Source organism: Candoia aspera, chromosome 4 (assembly GCF_035149785.1).
Source record: "Candoia aspera isolate rCanAsp1 chromosome 4, rCanAsp1.hap2, whole genome shotgun sequence".
Taxonomy (NCBI): domain Eukaryota; kingdom Metazoa; phylum Chordata; class Lepidosauria; order Squamata; family Boidae; genus Candoia; species Candoia aspera.
This window is the reverse complement of record NC_086156.1, coordinates 112,151,686-112,170,361: the sequence shown is the minus strand read 5'-3', so window position 1 is coordinate 112,170,361 and position 18,676 is coordinate 112,151,686. Positions and strand designations below refer to the sequence as shown.

General features: G+C 43.4%; 1 gene segment (V, D, J or C); it reads right to left on the bottom strand.

The window, feature by feature from the left end:
• Positions 1 to 1,248: 1,248 nt before the first annotated feature.
• The window catches only part of LOC134497131 (Ig heavy chain V region 3-like), a 41,180-nt gene continuing 23,752 nt past the window's right edge, over positions 1,249 to 18,676 (bottom strand). Inside the window, 1 exon segment of the V gene segment in view lies at positions 1,249 to 1,306. Coding sequence covers positions 1,249 to 1,306 — 58 coding nt within the window.

Below are 18,676 nucleotides of genomic sequence, written 5' to 3'. Positions count from 1 at the left end.
CACACAGCTTACAAGGACGATTTTCAACATAATTTTCCAGCCCTAAGGAAAGTGAAGGCAAGAGGGTTTTTCGTTTTGTTTTGTTTTTGCTTTGAGGACATTGGAGAATGAGTAATTAAAGAAAGACATGCAAAATTTCACCACTTCTCAAAAGTGATTCAGTGTAGCAGAGAATGAAGTTGCACTAAGAATTTTTGGAAGAGACGTGTTTGGGATAGAAAATTCATAGAGCAGCACATCTTATTTCAGGAAAATTTCTTCACCTTCCCTCCCTTAACCAGGCACTCCTGAAGAAACCCAAAAGAACTCAATGCAGACCAAGCCAGGAGGAACAATTTTTTGGCAGAGTTTAATGAGAGAAATCACAGGGAGAGAAGAAGTAGTTTGAACCTTTGGGTGTTCTTGCCCTGTTAGATGGGTTCTTAGGTTGGTAGTTGTATGAATTGAATATATTGCTTGGTTTGGGCTGGTATTTTGCGTTGTGTTTTTATCAGTTGCTAGTTGCCCAGAGTTAATTCGGCAAGGTGGGCTGACATAAAAATTGAAATACTACTACTACTACTACTACTACTACTAATAATAATAATAGCAGCAAGAGCAGTAGTAATACCATATACTACTAAAAATGCCAGCAAGTACAGTCTCTCTCTTGGCTGAGAAATTCTACTCAATCACTTCGTATGCCCCAAAGGATTCAGTTGCTCTATATTTAGCAAAGCACATCTGTTGTCGACTCAGACATGGCTTCATGGTGAGGACTGTTGCCTCTTGAGATGGGACATTCTCTTGAGACCTTTTCAGTGAACTCATATGGAAATAACAGAAAAAAACAAGGATGCCTCCAAAAGGAGACTATATCTAATGCCCCTTCTTTTATTCCCTACACCCCCACCCCCACCCCACACACGGGCAATGCGATTCAGGGTGACACCACTGCCCCCTGCTGTGGAGGGTGAGGAGGGGCGGCATCTGCCTGATTCTCCAAGGAGATTCTGACATCCCAGGAGGGGAAGTGAGGCTGAGAAGCAATGAAGGCCCTCTTCTTCCCTCATCCTCAGTTTACTCTAGGTAGACAGACTTGGAAAGATGCAACATTTATCGTAATCGGCTCTATACTAGTTTGAATTCTTTGTGATGGGAGAATAATTCTTTGTGTTGCTTCTGAATCTCCTCTCATTAAGTGTTATTGGATCACTGTGGTTATCATTTAGATGAGACATGGAGGAAAATATTACGTTACCTTTTGCTTCATTCCTTTATTTCTCCAAAATCTGTCCCATTTCCATAAATGAAACTCCCCTTCATCCTTTCAGGGAAGAAAAAAAGGAGCATTACTCACTGAGACAAAACCAACCAAAAACTATGAAGACTTGCACTGGCCCTATAGAGGACCTTCTAAGGGAAGTGTGGCAATATAATATAATATAAAAATAAATAATAGGTAATGTAAAACAGTTTAAAAATAAATTCATAAAGGAACCCCCCTGTGAGTCAGACCCTTGGGATTTCCCACTCCCTGGGTCACACCTCAAACAAAAGACATCACCTCTCCTTAACTCATCCTCCTCTTTCTTCTATGAACTTGAACATCCTGATTGCTGCTTGCAAAAAGTGCTAAACTTTCTCCTTATTGTCGCTTTCCATCTGTTCTATCTATGACATTACATTATTTATTTTTTGTTATTTTTTTTTACAATTATCAATCCACCAAAGAAGACCAAGCCTGTTTTCGCCAGTGAGGCAAGGCTGCCCCATTTCTCATCCATCCTAGCTTTCCTCAAAGAAAATAGGATTCACAGTCCTCTCCTCTCCTCTCCTTTCTGATATTTGTGGTATGTTGCAGGGGAATATATATTTTTTTACCTTGTCTTCTTTATCATCTCCATTCAACTTCATTGGCTAAGTATGGTTTACACTGGCATGAGTTGTTGTTTATTCATTCAGTCGCTTCCGACTCTTCATGACTTCATGGACCAGCCCACGCCAGAGCTTCCTGTCAGTCGTCAACATCCCCAGCTCCCCCAGGGACGAGTCCGTCCCCTCTAGACTGTCATCCATCCACCTTGCCCTTGGTCAGCCCCTCTTCCTTTTGCCCTCCACTCTCCCCAGCATCAGCATCTTCTCCAGGGTGTCCCGTCTTCTCATTATGTGGCCAAAGTACTTCAGTTTTGCCTTTAATATCACTCCCTCCAGTGAGCAGTCTGGCTTTATTTCCTGGAGGATGGACTGGTTGGATCTTCTTGCAGTCCAAGGCACTCTCAGGATTTTCCTCCAGCATCACAGTTCCAAAGGATCTATCTTCCTTCACTCACATAGCATAAAATGGTATCTGTTTTTATTTGCTATATATTAAATTACTATTTAGCGAATTGTTCCTATGTTTTTAAGATCCTCTTTATTATGACCACACTTATTCCCTTTTCTCATTTTGTACCCCCCAAATACTTTCACTGACTTAAGGCCACACAAGTGTAGGACAAAATAAACAAAGAAACAAAAATAATATAAATTCATGTATTTAACAAATGCAAAATTCCAATTTATGACAAAAAAGGGGGGGAGGAACATTATTTCATCCTTTCCAATTCTTCTTCTATTCCCTTCCTTGAATTTCCTTGAAAATACAAGAAAAGAAAAGAAAAGAAAAGGTAAAATATTGAGAATAACCTTTTTGTTTTGTTTTCTCTATAAGTAAAATTTATCTATACATTTTTATTAAACATTGTTAACATGCAGAATGAAAAAGGAACTCTTCAAATGTCAAAAAAACAAGTTTAATGTGTTTAGAAAAGGGAACATACAAGGACACTAGAAAAAAAACCAAGAAAGAAGAAGGAAAGAGAATACAATCTACCTTTCAGTTTATACTGATCAATAGTTAACTCCCTGCTAATAAATGCATGGCTGTAATATAGTCAGGACAATATATTATTATCGGACATCATGAAATTGCCAATATGTGTGACTGACACAATCTACAAAACAGCTCTGAGCAACAGAATCTTTGCTCAGATATCAGATTTGCCGCCTCTCAGCTCGTTCTGCTCATGGAAAACACCTGGGGAAGTCAAGCAAGGGTTTCCCTCTTCTGTTGCCTCCATGACCAGCACTGTTTAATCTCTGCTTTAGCCTCATGGAAGCAGCAGGAGAAGGAGGCAAGTTCACACAGTCGCAGGCCTTATTTCAGCCATTGGCAGACCTCACAGTGGGCTCTCTCTGGACCATCCCTGCCTCCTTCTGACTGCAGATGGAGAGGGTCCTACACCTCCAGTTCAAGGAGGGAGCACCTCTTGGGGGCTCTAATTTCCCTCAGGAATATTTTGGATAACATTCATCCCTGACTCCTTCTCCTCTTCCTCTGCTCTATTTTTGATACAGGATTTCTTGGTGTGTCCTATGACTGATCTTGGTTCATGAGTTGTGACATTTGCAGAAGGAATGGGTCATGCTTTACCCTCCCTTACCCCCAAACAGTTTCTTCATGACCCAAAGCCCCACGTACCTTTGAAAAGCCCAGAGAGACCAGTGAAATCGCATAGAAGGATTGAGCCTCCCTCCCAGTCTTTCTGCCCAGAGGGAAAACTCATACCGACACAGGGTGCCCGCACAAACAGAGACTGGGTCAGCGCTGATCACTGCCTTTCCACAGGTTGAATATTAGTGGCTTTTCCACTTCATCAGTGGGGGAAATGAAAGGGCTTTGGATCTACTCATCTGCACGAAGAGCTAAATTCCATTGTTTTTAATTCAGGGCAGGGAAGCCGACTCAGTGTGGACAGCAGCCACTCTCCAGTCCTGATTCTGTCAGGATTCAGCATAACTTCCTCTCACTGTGAGCCTCAAGCACAGCAATACACGGTGGTGTCCTCTGGTTTCAAGCTGTTCATTTGAAGGTAACGCATACTGGAGGCATCTTGCTGGGAGACGGTGAAAGGGCCTTTCACTGAATTGGCATAGGGTTGGCTGCTCCCATCTCTGTCCTCATTAATCCATGCAACCCATTCAAGTCCCTTCTTGGAGCCTGTCTCACCCAGCTCATCTCATCGCGGCTGGAGGTGAAACCCGAAGCTTGGCAGGAGAGACGGAGGGATTCTCCAGGCCTTTTTATACCCCCTCCAGATTCCACCACCTGGACCTCCATTTGGACAGCTGGAAAGGAAATATTGATATGTAGAATTGAACTATTCAGCTTACTCCATTCCATTAACCTCAAATATGTAAAAGCCTTTTAGCTTCCATCTTTGGTTGGAAAAAACATTACCTTGGAAGGCTGCTGAAATGGACATGGTTTGGAGCGAAAGCATCATTTTTCTTTCTCAATGTGTCATGGCTCCAGTCCTGAACCCAACGAATCAGCACTCTTGACACAAGCCGTTTAGGAATGGGAAAGAGTCTTTATTGGACTAGTGATTAAAGATTCGAATAACTCAGTGATCCTCAAGTGACAGTATAAGTACATTTGTCCCCCCTCCCACCAAAAGTCTGGCACCCTGCTTCCTTCTCCATCTTGCACCTCTTTGTGCAAATCTATTGACAACATGATCGTGTGCTTTCGTCTGTCCCAGGTGCTGAATCAACATGTCTGAGTGCTGGTGAACTCACAAAGGCTGGTCTGCCGTGTTCTGCACATCTGCCCCTTCCTGCTGTTGCTTCCTGTCAGTGGGCTGACTGGTGCCTCTCTTTCAGTGCCATGCTGGGGTGGCCTGGCAGCAGGCACTTTATGTCAGGATGGCCCCCTGAGGTGGGGGGCATCCGGACACAGTGCGTCAGAGAAGAAGTTCCAGGCAGTCTGGCTTTGGACCTCCAGATAAAGTCTGAGGAGGGCAGGAGATGGTGTCATATAAAGAGGAAGGGTGTCTCTGCGTTTACATACACTTCAGGATAAAAGAGAGACAGAGCTGCTTGGTAGCTGGCCTTCCGAATCTGGACACTTCGATGAATCCCTGCCTTTCAGGCAGATATTTCCTCCATATATCGAATGTGTATTTCACGGTATAGATGTTCAGATGATTATACAAAAAGATTGATTTCCTACCTGCTGTCATGATATTGAATGATGATATCCCATTCCAGGATTTTATCTGAGTCCAGGCTCACCCACATCACACTGCAAACAGTGAAGGTGAAATTGGAACCTTCAGGCCATATTAATATTTTTTTGTTTGTTTCCTTCCAGCAAACTCTCTCATTGGATACCTGAAAGAGAAGAATCCCACAGTACTCAAGAGATGGGTGATTTCTTCTTCTCAAGTATTTATACAGAAGTCCCTCTGTGTTCTGGTTAGACTCAGACAACCAGTGGAATTCAATTAGAAAGCTTTATTTACAAGGAACTATTTATAGTAGTATTTATAGTAGCAATGTCCTTTATTAATTGTTAGTTCAAACCCAAGTGGGCAGTGGTGGAGCTCTGGGCAAGACAATGTTGCCGGGATCAACTTGAGACTGTGGCTCTCTTGGCTCTGCCTGGCTGAGGGGAGAGCGGTTCAGGATTAAGGAGACTGAACATATATCAATGTGGAAGGAAGGAGAAGGGAGCAACATGTAGTAAAGAGTTAGACTGGGGAGACTTGGCAATACTGACAACCAACGGGGACTGAACTGTAAAATAGATCAGGGAAGAATTGGAGGTAATCATCTCTCTACCTCAAATTAAATTTTAACTTTTTAAAAACTGTCCAGTTTATTCTACTGCCCTGAATTTTCCTTGGTCTCCCCTACAAAATAGTTAACCAGGTTCCACACTGATAACTCCAGGTTACTTATTCCCATTGGCCATGATGGACAGGAATATGCTGCTTCTCAGTCCTAATACACACATTCAACCTTGTGTGGCTGAATCAACATGCAGAGTGGCTCTGAGGAATAGAAGGTTTTTGCCAGGCTTCAGACTCACTTCCTCTCACTGTGTCTCGCACAGTAATAGACCGCCGTGTCCAGGGGCTCACTTCCATACTAGTGGTGGTGGAACTTTTCACTAAAATGGCACATTTTATTCCTTGCAAGGACCTCGATCTGCACAAGCCACAGCACAGTTGTTTATGGATCATGTTTTTAGGTATAGAGGCATGGTGAATCACTTGGTGTGTGACAGAGGCCCTCAGTTGACTTCCAGTTTCTGGAGGGCCCTTTTCCAGTCATTACAGGTCCATATCCACCTATCATCATTGCATCATCCAGCTAGTAACGGGCAAGCTGAGAAAATTAAGCAATGGTTACAGCAGTATCGCAGGTGTTACACCACTTATCAGCAAGACAATTGGCCAGCCCTGTTCCCCATGGCAGAATTTACTTATAACAGCTCTGTGCCATCCTCTACCAAGATGTCTCCTTTCCAAGCACTCTACGGGGTTAACCCTCGGGTCTTGCCCACCTCCTCCCAGCAGGGAACTGTTCCAGCCACAGCAGATTTTCTTAAAGAGCAACAAGCCGCACAGGAGTTGTTAAAGGAGCAGCTGAACAGGGCAAAGAGTGCTTACAAGAGAGCTGAAGATGCTCACAGACAAGAGGGGCCAGTGATTGCGGTAGGAGTCAAAGTGTGGCTCTCTACCAAGTTTCTGACCTCTACCAGGCCCTCCTTGAAGTTGGACACTAAGTTTGTGGGCCCTTTCACTGTGGTACAGCAGATAAATACAGTGGCTTATTGCTTAAAGCTGCCAGCATCCATGAAAATCCATTGAGGCTTTCACAGAGCCTTGCTAGCCAAGGACCCTCCCCCAAGTACCTTACAATCGCAAATGCCCCCCCCACTCCAGTAATTGTGGAGGGGAAGGAGGGATATGATGTCGAGGAAATTCTGGACTCTAGCAGGAGTGGAAGGGACATCCATTATTTAATACACTGGAAAGGGTACCCTGAGGAAGAGCGCACATGGGAAAATGCCAGAGTTGTGTATGCACCAGCGCTGGTTCAACGATTCCATCAGCTTTTCCCTCACAAAACCAACCCTCACACTCTACCAGAGATTCCTCACTCGTCTGGGCAAGCAGAGGAATCCCAAGCAGAGGAGTTCCTAAGTTGGCAACCTCCACCCCCGCCAGAGGCTCTGAGGCCAGGGAGAGAGGAGGAGGGGGAGCTGCAGCCCTCCACCTCCGGCTTGCATTTCCCAAGGGGGAGGGGGGAAGAATCTTCTAATTATCTAGCTATTTTCCAGCAGCAGCCACCTGGGCCAGAAGCGTTATCAGACCTGGAGAGCAGCACTGATTCGTCCTTGGAGGAGTTTTCCTTTGAGGAACTTCCATCGTTGCCCAGTTCCCATGGGAGCTTGGAGGGGGAGATGGACTCTCATGAGACCCTGGAGGGAGGAAGGAACTCTGGAAGGGAGGGGCTGAAATGGAATGTGAGTCTGGAGGGGAGGGTGATGTCATGAGGACTGATGGCGAGCAGGAGGGGGCCCCTATCCAGGGGGGGAAACGCATGCGTAGTACTGAGGAGTTAAGCAGCCATTCAAAGAGACACAGATCAGACCCGCCTTAACTTCTGGGGGTTTTCTGTCTGGGTTTTTCCCACGCTTCTTCAGTTTGTTAGGATTTTCTGTCTAATGTAGCAGTAATAAAACACTAGAGACCTATTCCTTGTCTAAGCATGGTTCGTGACTCTTACGACAGGAATTGGCAGGAAAGGATTCAGGAAAGTGCACAAACTTTGTGTTGGTGGGTGTAGCCTGACAAGGGAAACCATGGCGCTCCTTTAAAGGGGAAATTGTGTGTTGATTTGCATATCTGTTGGGGTAAAAGAGCCCCTCATGGCACTGATCTCATAGATCTCTATGCACACACCTTACAGGGGTGATTTTCACATAGTTTTCTAGTACTAGGAAAAGTTCAGGAAAACTGTTGTTCTTCTTCTTTTACTGTGAGGACGTAGGAGAAAGGGGAGGTTTACCTCAGAGTAATTGAAACAAAGACTTGAAAGATTTCACCACTTTTCAAAGCGATTCAAGGTAAGAGAGAATGAACATGCACCAAGAATTTTTGATAGAGAAATGAACAGAGACGCAATTCGGAGTTCAGGAAACTTTTTACATTTCGCCTTAACAATACTGTTTTGTAGAAACCCAAAAGGACTGAACAGAGACCAAGCCACAAGGCACAATTTGTATGTCAGAGTTTAATCAGAGAAATCAGAGGAAGAAAAGAACCAGATCGAGCCAATGGGGTGTTCTTTCTTTATTAGATCACTTGCAACCTTCCCTGCCAGCTTCCCCATTGACTTTCTGGGGATCCGAGAAGATTGCGGAAGGTGATAACGTGATTGCAGCACCCTAGCAACAATATGTAAATGCGAGCTGGTTGCCAAGAGCCAAAAATGTGGTCACATGATCATGGGGGGTGGGGGGGCGTTCCTGCAACGTTTCACGATGGCCAGAAGTACTTTACTGGCCATAAAGTACCCATTCGAAGGCCGTCATTTCTTTCAAAAGTCATTAAGCAACTAGTCGTTAAGTGAGGACTTCCTGTATATTAATGTGGAGGGAACAAGAAAAGAGCAACAAGTAGAAAAGAACTAAACTTGGGAGCGGTGGCGATATTGAGAACCAAAGGGGACTGAACTGCAAAATATCTCAAGGAACAATTGTCGGTAAGGAATCCATATTCCTACCTCAGCTTAAATTTTAGCTTTTTAAAAACGGCCCAGTTTATTCCACTGCCCTGAGATTCCCTTCATCTCCCCTTCCGAAGTTCTAACCACTGTTGGAAGGAAATCTCGTCATCTTCATTCAGAGCTGGGAATAAAAAATGCTCAGGCCGTTGTGTGAACAGGTTGAAAGTTGATTTTCGAAGAGCTGGTACAACAACGGCAGTGGCCACAGTCTGGAATTTCCTACCAGCCCTTTATGTGGACAAGCTTTGCGAGTGTTATGGGAAAGTGTTTCCGCCCTCTAGCAATGTCCGTGCAAGCGCACTTAGCCGGTGGATGGAAAGGGGGCGCTCTCTAGGAACTCTGGGAAGGAGCAATTCCCCGGGGTTCAGAGGGGGGGCACTCTGTGGTGGGGCCCCTGCTGGGTCGGGGTTCCCTTTGCTTGGGGTAGTTTGGCTTCCTGCCGAGCTGGGACCTCTTCATGTTTGGCGCTGCTAAATCGGAAGGTTAACGTTCGGGAGAAGGAATCTTTTGTGGAGATCTCTTCAGCCTAGGAAAAATGTTGACCTGAATGGGTCATTTTATTTGAAAGATATCTGGCTAAATCTGAAAGGGATCTTTTGTCAAAACAGCTGGGTGCTTCCTGTTCCCTTTTCACCTTTTGCCTTGCTTGAGGAGGGAAATCTGTATGGCGGGAAAAGCAGCATTTGGGGAAGAAAGTAAGGAGGAAGACAGAGATCTTGACTCCTTCTGACACCGCATTACCCACAGCGTCTTCAAAGATCAGCTATGGGCTCTCACTTCATACTGTGGAGATTTATTTGCTGCTTCTCACTCCAATTACACAAACTCAACCTTCTGTGACTTAATCAACTTGGAGAGCTGCTCTGAGGAAGGGAAGGTTTTTGCCAGGCTTCAGACTCACTTCCTCCCACTGTGTCTCTTGCACAGTAATAGACTGCCGAGTCCTCCAGCTTCAGGCTGTTCATTTGCAGATACACTTGGCTTTTGGCGTTGTCCCTGGAGATGGTGAAGCGTCCCTTGACTTTGTCTGAGTAGAATTTTCCACTGGAATCGGTATATATTAATGCAACCCATTCCAGGCCTTTCCCAGGGGCCTGTCTCACCCAGCCCATGTGGTAGCCCCCAAAGTTGAACCCAGAGGCTTGGCAGGAGAGGCGGAGGGACTCTCCAGGCCTTCTCACATCCCCTCCGGACTCTACCAACTGGGCTGCAGATTGGACACCTACAAAGAAAGGTGTTTTGGTGAAATCTCCTGTATACATTATTTAAGATGGAAAGGACCTGAATAGGGAGGAAACAATTACCTCTGAGGACTGCTAGGAAGGACACCAAGTTCAGCCACAGGATCATTTTTGCTCCCGTTAAAGGATAGAGGGGACTTGACAGGAAAGGATTGAGGAAAGGGCACAAACTTTGTGTTGGTGGCTGTAGCCTGAAAAGAGACACCCTGGGGCTCCTTTAAAGGGGAAATTGTGGCCTGATTTACATATTGCTCAGCATAAAAGATCCCTTCCTGGCATTGAGGTATAGATGTCTTTCAACACAAATTTCACATACAGGACATAGGAGAAAGGGCAGTTTAGACTGGAATAATCAACGCAAATCTGAGAGAACCTCCTCAATTCAGCTAAGGGTTTGAAGGTGACAGGAAGAAATCATGCCCTGAAATTTCCTTAAATAGCCACGTTAGAGCCCAGACATGGAAAGGATGGCAGATCGGAGATCAGGATGGTTGCTCCACAGTTGTTCCCTTGACCACGTTCTTTGGAAGACACCCAAAATAAGTGAATGCAGACCAAGCCGTAAGGCCCAATTTGTAAGCCACATTTGAATTTTACATAAACATCGAAGTCTGAAAGTTGGAATTAAAAAAAAAATGTATTGGAAGCCTGTTGGGTGTTCCTGATTAGTTTGGTTTTTTACTCAGCAACTCTATGGATTACATACTGTTTTTTTTTTTGGTGGGGGGGAGTTGGTTCCCATTTTGTATGTTCTTTTTATGGGTTATTAGCTGCCCAGAGTTGATTCATACAAATAATAATAAAAATGCCTCTCCTACACTTAGTCTGTTGACTGAGAGACACAAATAATTGACTTAGCATTTTCCAAACAATTCAGTTTGTTCAATATTAACCAAAGCACATCTGTTCTCAACTCAGATGTGGCTTCATGGTGAGGAATGTAATCTCCTGGGATGTCAAATTTCTCTGAATTGCCTTCAGTGGTCTCTCAGGAAAATGAGAGTAAATGTAATGATGCCTCCGAAATGAGACAAGACCTGTAGACCCTTCCTTTGTTCCCCTCCCTGACCCCCACCCCCACCCCACACACATGCAAAGCGATTCCATGTGGCAACACTGCCCCCTGGTGTGCAACCTGAGGAGGGGAGGCATCTAATTTACTTTCCCAGGAGATTCTTGCATTAAGAAATGGTAATTAGGGCTCTGAAGAAATGAAAGAGCTCGAGGGAACTGAAGCCGGTCTAGGGAGTAACCCAAAGCTGCTCTTTTGTTATGTGATAGGAAATTCCTTTTGATGGGTATTCTATGAGATACTGTATTTTCATGAGGTCCTGTATTCTTATTTTTTCTCCTATATATCATGAAATCGTGTAAAAATGAGTTGAGAAGGACCATCTCGGTCGTCTAGTACAAACCATCCCTAACTGGTTGGGAGCCAGACCCTCTCTGCAGACCTCCAACAAAAAGAGGCTGTTCCAACCAGATTAAAGCAGGTCCCCCTCGTTCTTCCCTCGCCCTCCTTTTACCCCAGGCAGACCGGGTTGGAAGGGCTTAGCATTGGTCAAAATCTGCTCTATACCAGTTCTGTATTCTCTCTGAGAGGAGAATAATTCTTAGAACCCCTTTTCCTTTTCTACCATTCATTTGCAAAAGATTTTGCTAAATATGAGACTCAGAGGAAAACATAATTTTATCCTCTTTTTAGTTTTCTTTATTTCTTCAAAATTTATTCCATTTTTCCTAGGTAAATTCCATCTCTACATACACTGGACCATTTCTGGCCATTTTGTATGGTTCACTTAAAGCAGAAGCAGTAACCGAATATAGAGTCCTCCGGAAAAAAAAGAGGCACTCAGTGCTTTGACCTTCCACTTTTCCTTGAAGGTGTATTCCAGAGAGGAGAGGAGAGGAGAGGAGAGGAGAGGGGAATTGTTCCTTAGTTTGCAAATGTCTTTGGATAAAGAGTCTCTTTCTCCATTCACATGACAGATTTCTTTGAAACTATTTTGAAATTATGTGAGCGCTCTCTAGGGGTATTAATTAATATCCTATCTTATATCCTATATTACTAAAGAGACAATGTCATAGAGTATTACCTATTATTATTTTGCTATACTCTATAATATTACTTTTACGCTATACTATTGACTGAATGAATTTGGAGAGTGGCTCTACAGAAGGGACGGTTTTTGCCAGGCTTCCGATTCACTTCCTTTCACTTTGTCTCCTGCAAAGTAATAGACCGCCGAGTCCTCTGGCTTCAGGCTGCTCATTTGCAGATACAGCTGGCTGCGGGAATCATCCCTGGAGGTGGTGAGCCGTCACTTGACTTTGTCTAAATAGGAAGTGGTAGAGCCAAGCATCTCTGGAAATATGCTGGCCAACCTTTCCAGCCCTTTTCCAGGAGCCTGTCTCACCCTGTTCATTTCATAGCTGCTGAAGGAGAATCCGGAGGCTTGGCAGGAGAGACAGAGGGACTCTCCAGGCCTCCTCACGTCCCCACCAGACTCCACCAACTGGCCCTCAGACTGGACCCCTACAAAGAAAGGTCTTTCAGTGAAATCTCCTGTATACAAGCAGAAGACATGGAAAGAACCTGAATAGGCAGGAAACAATTACCTCTGAGGACTGCTAGTAAGGACACCAAGTTCAGCCACAGGATCATGTTTGCTCCCGTTAATGAAAGGAGGGGAATTGATAAGGAAGGATTTGGGAAAGTGCACAAACTTTGGGTTGATTGGTGCGGCCTCAAAAAGGGAAACTGTGGGGCTCCTTTAAAGAGGAAATGGTGCCCTGATTTACATCATGCTTGGGATAAAAGAGCCCCTCAGGGCATCAACTTGCCGGTTTCTTTGCATACATCTTACAGAGGAGATAGATAGGTAGGTAGCTAGATTTATTTGTTTTTTTTCTATTTTTATGATGGTTTTATAATTCTCATTTCTGAGCTGCCCAAAGTCACTTTTACAGTGAGATGGGTGGTATATAAATCTAATACATTTATGTACCACCCGTCTCACTGTGAAAGTGACTCTGGGCAGCTCAGAAATAAGAATTATAAGTCCATCATAAAAATAGAAAAAATACAAAAGAGAGAAGAAGAGAAAAGAGGGAAAATAAAAAGTGGAGAGAGCATTTAAGCCAGCAAGCGTCCCCAGGGCTGCCTATCCCTGTTGGACCCCTGAGGTAGTTGGCACAGCCATGTCTTGACGCTCCTCCCGAAGGCCAGAAAGGTGGGGGCCAGCCTCATCTCGGGTGGGGGGGCAAGAGGTTCTACTGGGCGGGGCAACAGCAGTGAAGGCGGTCCTCTTCCACCCCACCAGTTGGCATTCGTTAGGCAAGGAGGTCCCCAGCGTGCCCTTTCTGCCAGACCAATTATAGATCATTTATATATACAATTGTTATTATATTTATTTATTAATGTTTATTATATATTAATTACATTGATAAATATGAATTATATTTATTTATTATTTGTTGATAATATTTACTAATATTATGTATGCTAATAATTTTATATTGCTATTAAATTAATATTATGTATGTTAATTCTCATGAAGAATTTTGTTTATAATAGTAAAATCTTATACAGCGTAAACTTAGAGAAAGAAAGGAGGATAGGGAGAAGGAGTAAACAGTGGAAGGAGAAAAAAAGAAATAAAAGAGAAGAAAAAGAGAGGAACCTTATAAAGAAAGAGAAATATATAAAGAAGTGACTTCCAACCTTCATCTCAACGAATCAACAAGTTTAGTGACTCTTCACCCTCACTAAAGTAAACCAATGTTCCTTCTTCATCCCACATCCCATCCCTTATGGATAAACCAATCCATAAAGCACCATCTTTTCAGTCCTGGTGTCAGCAAAAAGTCCACAGAGGGTAGCCAGAAGTCACAAGATACCTTCTTTTAACCTGGATCCAATAAATCAATTTTATATCCCTTCTTTTTATGTCTACCAGTCTTAAGCTTTAGTTCATACAAGTATTGTTGTAAGGTTTGATTTCTCTTCATTTCTTCTTTGTCCCATCACATAGAGTTCTTCAAGGCTTTAAGAAGCCTCTTTTGTAGATCCAGTGAAACATCCTTTTCTAAATCATTCTCTTGGCCTGTCAGTTGTAAATCCACTTTTGATACCATCTCTATCTTGTCCGATCTAATTTGTTCTACATCTGACATTTCTTTTGGACATAGTCGATCCATAGAAGCAGACATCATTACTGACATTGTTGATATAATGGCTATTATTTTCTGATTCCATTCTTCAAAAGTCTCCTTCAGTATTCTTATTGGTAGAACATTTTGCACCATCTTGCAGGCCTGTATATTTAATTTTATCTATCTATCTGTCTGTCTGTCTGTCTGTCTGTCCGTCCGTCTGTCTGTCTGTCTGTCTGTCTGTCTATCATCTATCTATCATATTTTGTCACTGCCCTTCTCCCCCCAAAGGGGATAGTCCGGGTGGTTTACAACCAGGATAAAACATTAAAATACCATAAAAAGTATAAATACAAATATAATATTAAAATATCTTTCCTCTGCCTAAAAACTTTAGTCCCCTCTAGTGTCCAGTTTTTGAAATCATGAAGTTGTTTTTCTATGCTCTGTCTTGGAAAAAAACAAAACAGGATCTATTTTCCACGAAAAGCTGTTTGTACTTTATGACTAATTCACAAATCATAATGTGGAAGTTTCAACATTTCCATTTTATCTCTCCGTTTATAACTTTCTAGAATAAAAATCATGTTTAGCTTTTTTTCCCCCAAGATTTTTTATGCTTTTATCATTTTAGGAATAATTCAGAGCCGTGAACATACCTAATAGTCCTTCCTCCTCCCCGTTTGCCGAGAACAGCGACCCTGTGGGCCGAGTTGGGCTGAGAGAGGTTACTGCCCAGAGTTACTGGCCCAGAGTTACCCAGCGGGCTTTAATTCCTAACTCACAGCTTTCTCTTCCTTAGTTCAGATTCTTTAAATCCTGAAGTTTATGATTAACAGTTTCTTTTGTTCAGGATTAAAGGCAGACTGACCTGGCATTTTCAAGCTTGTCATTCTGAAGGTCTCTAACATGGCTGTTGAAATTAACAGATAATAAGTAATATCCAGAAGTGACGAGAAAGTGAGGTTTCCACACTGTAAAAGTCTCCGCTGTGGTTGAGAGGAACACGGCCAATCCCGTCGTTTGCCAGGGTTCAGGCCAGCAGAAACCCCCCCGTCCAGTGGTCTCCTCATGGGGAGCAGCCATCTGGAGCACATCTGGGAAATGTTCCATCCTCTCCTTATCTGGAGGGGTTCCCAGGGACCGGTCTACTTGCTGGTTCCTTGGTCCTTGGTTCCTTGGTCCTCAGATCTGCTTTCTCAAAGCCATCTGCAGTTCACTCTCCCTATCCTGGAAGTACCTTACGGGTGTGATTTTCAAATAACATTCCGGGACAAACAAAAGGGAGGGCAGGTGTGTTTTTGTCTGTTTCTCTGTTGACTGTGAGTTTTTAGGAGACAGAGCAGGTCAACTTTAGAACAAGTAAAACAAACACATCCAAATTTTCATCACTTCCCAAAACTGATTCAAGGTAACAGAGAATAAAGCAAATTGCTTATAGAAACCTGTTAGAGACAGGATATAAAAAAGGCAGGCACATCTTACTCAGGAAATTTGGTACACTACGGATTATTTTACCTTTCTTGTTTGTTTACTTATCTATTGGAAAACCCGAAATATATTAAGAGGCAACAAGCCTTGAGGGAACGATGTGTAGATTTCTTGGAAACAATTTTGATATTATGGCCAAATCCTTGTAAGAGTCAAGATGGGAATTTTTAATTCTTACTAGAGAGGACAAAAGATAGTGTTACATTTGAGAAAATAAAAATCTTGCTTTGCCATGTACGATTGACCGGTTTGATTTTCCTTAGTAATGTAACGACAACTACAGGTCTAGAAGATGAGAACATAGGATTTATTTATTTATGTACCTTTAATTCTATGGTTTAGCAAAGAGGATGTGGGATCCCAGTCCATCCCACACCCCGAGGTCTTCGGTTTGTTTGACTGAACTCCTAAAAAAAAGGTGTTTCAATAAAATCTCCTGTATAAAACAAAACAAAACATGGAAGGAAATTCTGGAGAATGGGAAGAATTACCTGGGAGGACTACAGATGAGGATACCAAGGTCAGCCAAAGGATCATTCTTGGACCCTCTAATGAATGGAGGGGAATTGACAGGAAAGGATTCAGGAATGCGCACAAACTTTCTGTTGGTGGCTCTGGCCTGACAAGGGAAACCATGGGGCTCCTTTCAAGGGGAAACTGTGCCCTGATTTTCATATCACCTGAGATAAAAGGGCCCCTCAGGGCATTGATCTCATGCATTTCCTTGCACACACCTTACAAGGGTGATTTTCACATAACTTTCCAGTCCCAACAATAGACAAGTCAGGCTTTCCTTTCCTTTCCTTTCCTTTCCTTTCCTTTCCTTTCCTTTCCTTTCCTTTCCTTTCCTTTCCTTTCCTTTCCTTTCCTTTCCTTCAGTGAGTTTATAGGAGAAAGGGTTAGTAATTCAAAAAAAGGCTTGCAAAAAATCACCACCTCTCAAAAATGGTTCAAGGATGAACTTGCCCTCAGAATTTTTGAAAGAGACATGTTGGAGATAGAACATGAGAAGAACAGGACATGTCAGTTCAGGAAAAAAAAATTCCCCCTTTCCCTACTAAATATGCCCTTTGGAAGACACCCAAAAGATCTGACGCCATGAGATGGAATTTGTCAGTCAGTCTGAATCAGAGACATCAGAGGGAGAGAAGAAATACATTGAGCCCACAGGGTGTTCTTGGCCTATTAGATTGGCTTTAACTGGGCAGTTGTATGGATTTAATATATTGCTTGTTTCAGGTTGGCATTTTGTGTGGTGTTTTTATCAGTTGTTAATTACCCAGAGTTGATTCAGTAAGATGGGCAGCCATACAAATTGAAAAACTAATGATGGTGACCATAATACTAATGCCAATACTAATAAAATTGCCACCAAATTCTGTCTCTGAGATTGGAACTTAGATTTTTCAGTTTCCTTACATCCAAATGGAAAACAGATCCCACAATGCCCAGGCCTAGATCAGCAATTTGTCCCTCTTGGCACTCAGGCAGCTGTCACAGGTCCCCCTCAAGTCTCCTGGGAAAATCCATCCTTCTGGGGCTGATGTGAATTTCAGAGCGGCTCTGAGCAATGGCAGGATATTGCCAGGCTTCAGACTCACTTCCTCTCACTGTGTTTCCCGCACAGTAATAGACTGCCGAGTCCTCTGGCTTCAGGCTGTTCATTTGCAGATAGAGTTGGCTTTTGGAGTTGTCCTTGGAGATGGTGAAGCGTCCCTTGACTTTGTCCGAGTAGGAAGTACCGGAACCAGAGGTTATGTAAGCCACCCATTCCAGCCCTTTGCCAGGGGCCTGCCTCACCCAGCTCATCCAGGAGCTCCCGAAGTCGAAACCAGAGGCTTGGCAGGAGAGACTGAGGGACTCTCCAGGCCTCCTCAAGTCCCCTCCAGACTCCACCAGCTGGGCCTCTGACAGGACACCTAAAATAAAAGTTGTTTTAATGAGCTCTCCTTTATGCAAGAATTAAAATGGAAAGAACCAGAATAGGAGGGAACCAATTACCTCTGAGGACTGCTAGTAAGGAAACCAAATTCAGCCACAGGATCATTTTTGCTCCCGTTCGAGAATAGAGGGGACTTGACAGGAAAGGATTCAGGAAGGGGCACAGACTTTGTTTTGGTGGGGGTAGCCTGAAGAGAGACACCCTTTGGCTCCTTTAAAGGGGAAATGGTGGCCCAATTTACATATCGCTCAGCATAAAAGAGCCCCTCGGGGCTTTGAGGTATAGATTTAGTTCAACACACCTTCCGCACATGGGACATAGAAGAAAGGGCAGCTTTACACTGGAATAATTAAAGCTTCTGACAGAAGCTCCTCTTTTCAAGTAAGGGTTTTAAGGTGACAGAAAGAAATCAGGCATTGAAATTTCCTTAAATAGCGACGTTAGAGCCGGACATGGCAAGGATGGCAGATCGGAGTCCAGGATGGTTGCTCCACAGTTGTTCCCTTGACCACATTCTTTGGAAGACACCAAAATAAGTGAATGCAGACCAAGCCATAAGGCCCAATTTGTAAGCCACATTTGACTTTTACATAAACATCCAAGTCTCAAAGGTGGAATATAAATAACTGGAAGCCTGTAGAATGTTTCTTCTTCGTTTGGTTTTTAACTCAGCAGCCGTACTGATTACAAATACTGGGGGTTTTTTGGGTTGCCAATTTTATGTTCTTATGTGTTATTAGCTGCCCAGAGTTAATTCATACTAAGACTCATAAAACTCCCTGTCCTACACTTATTCCATGGACTGAGAAACACAAATAAATGACATTGCATTTTCCAAACCATTCAGTTTGTTCTATATTAAGCGAAGCACATCGGTTCTCAACTCAGATGTGGCTTCATGGTGAGGGATGTAGTCTCTTGGGATATTAAACTTTCTGGAGGTCTTTTCAGTGAACTCTTAGGAAAATGAGAGTAAATGTAATGATGCCCATGAAGTGAGACAAGGCCTGTAGACCCTTCCTTTGTTCCCCTCCCCCACTCCCACCCCACACATAGAGAAAGCCATTCAGTGTGACAACACTGCCCCCTGGTGTACAATGTGAGGAGGGGAGACAACTACTTAATTTTCCCAGGAGATTCTTGCCTTCAAAAATAGGAATTATGGCGAAGGGGAAATGAAGGATCTCCAGGAGATCTAAGCAGGTTTAGGGAGAAATCCAAAGCTGATCTTCCATTATATTGT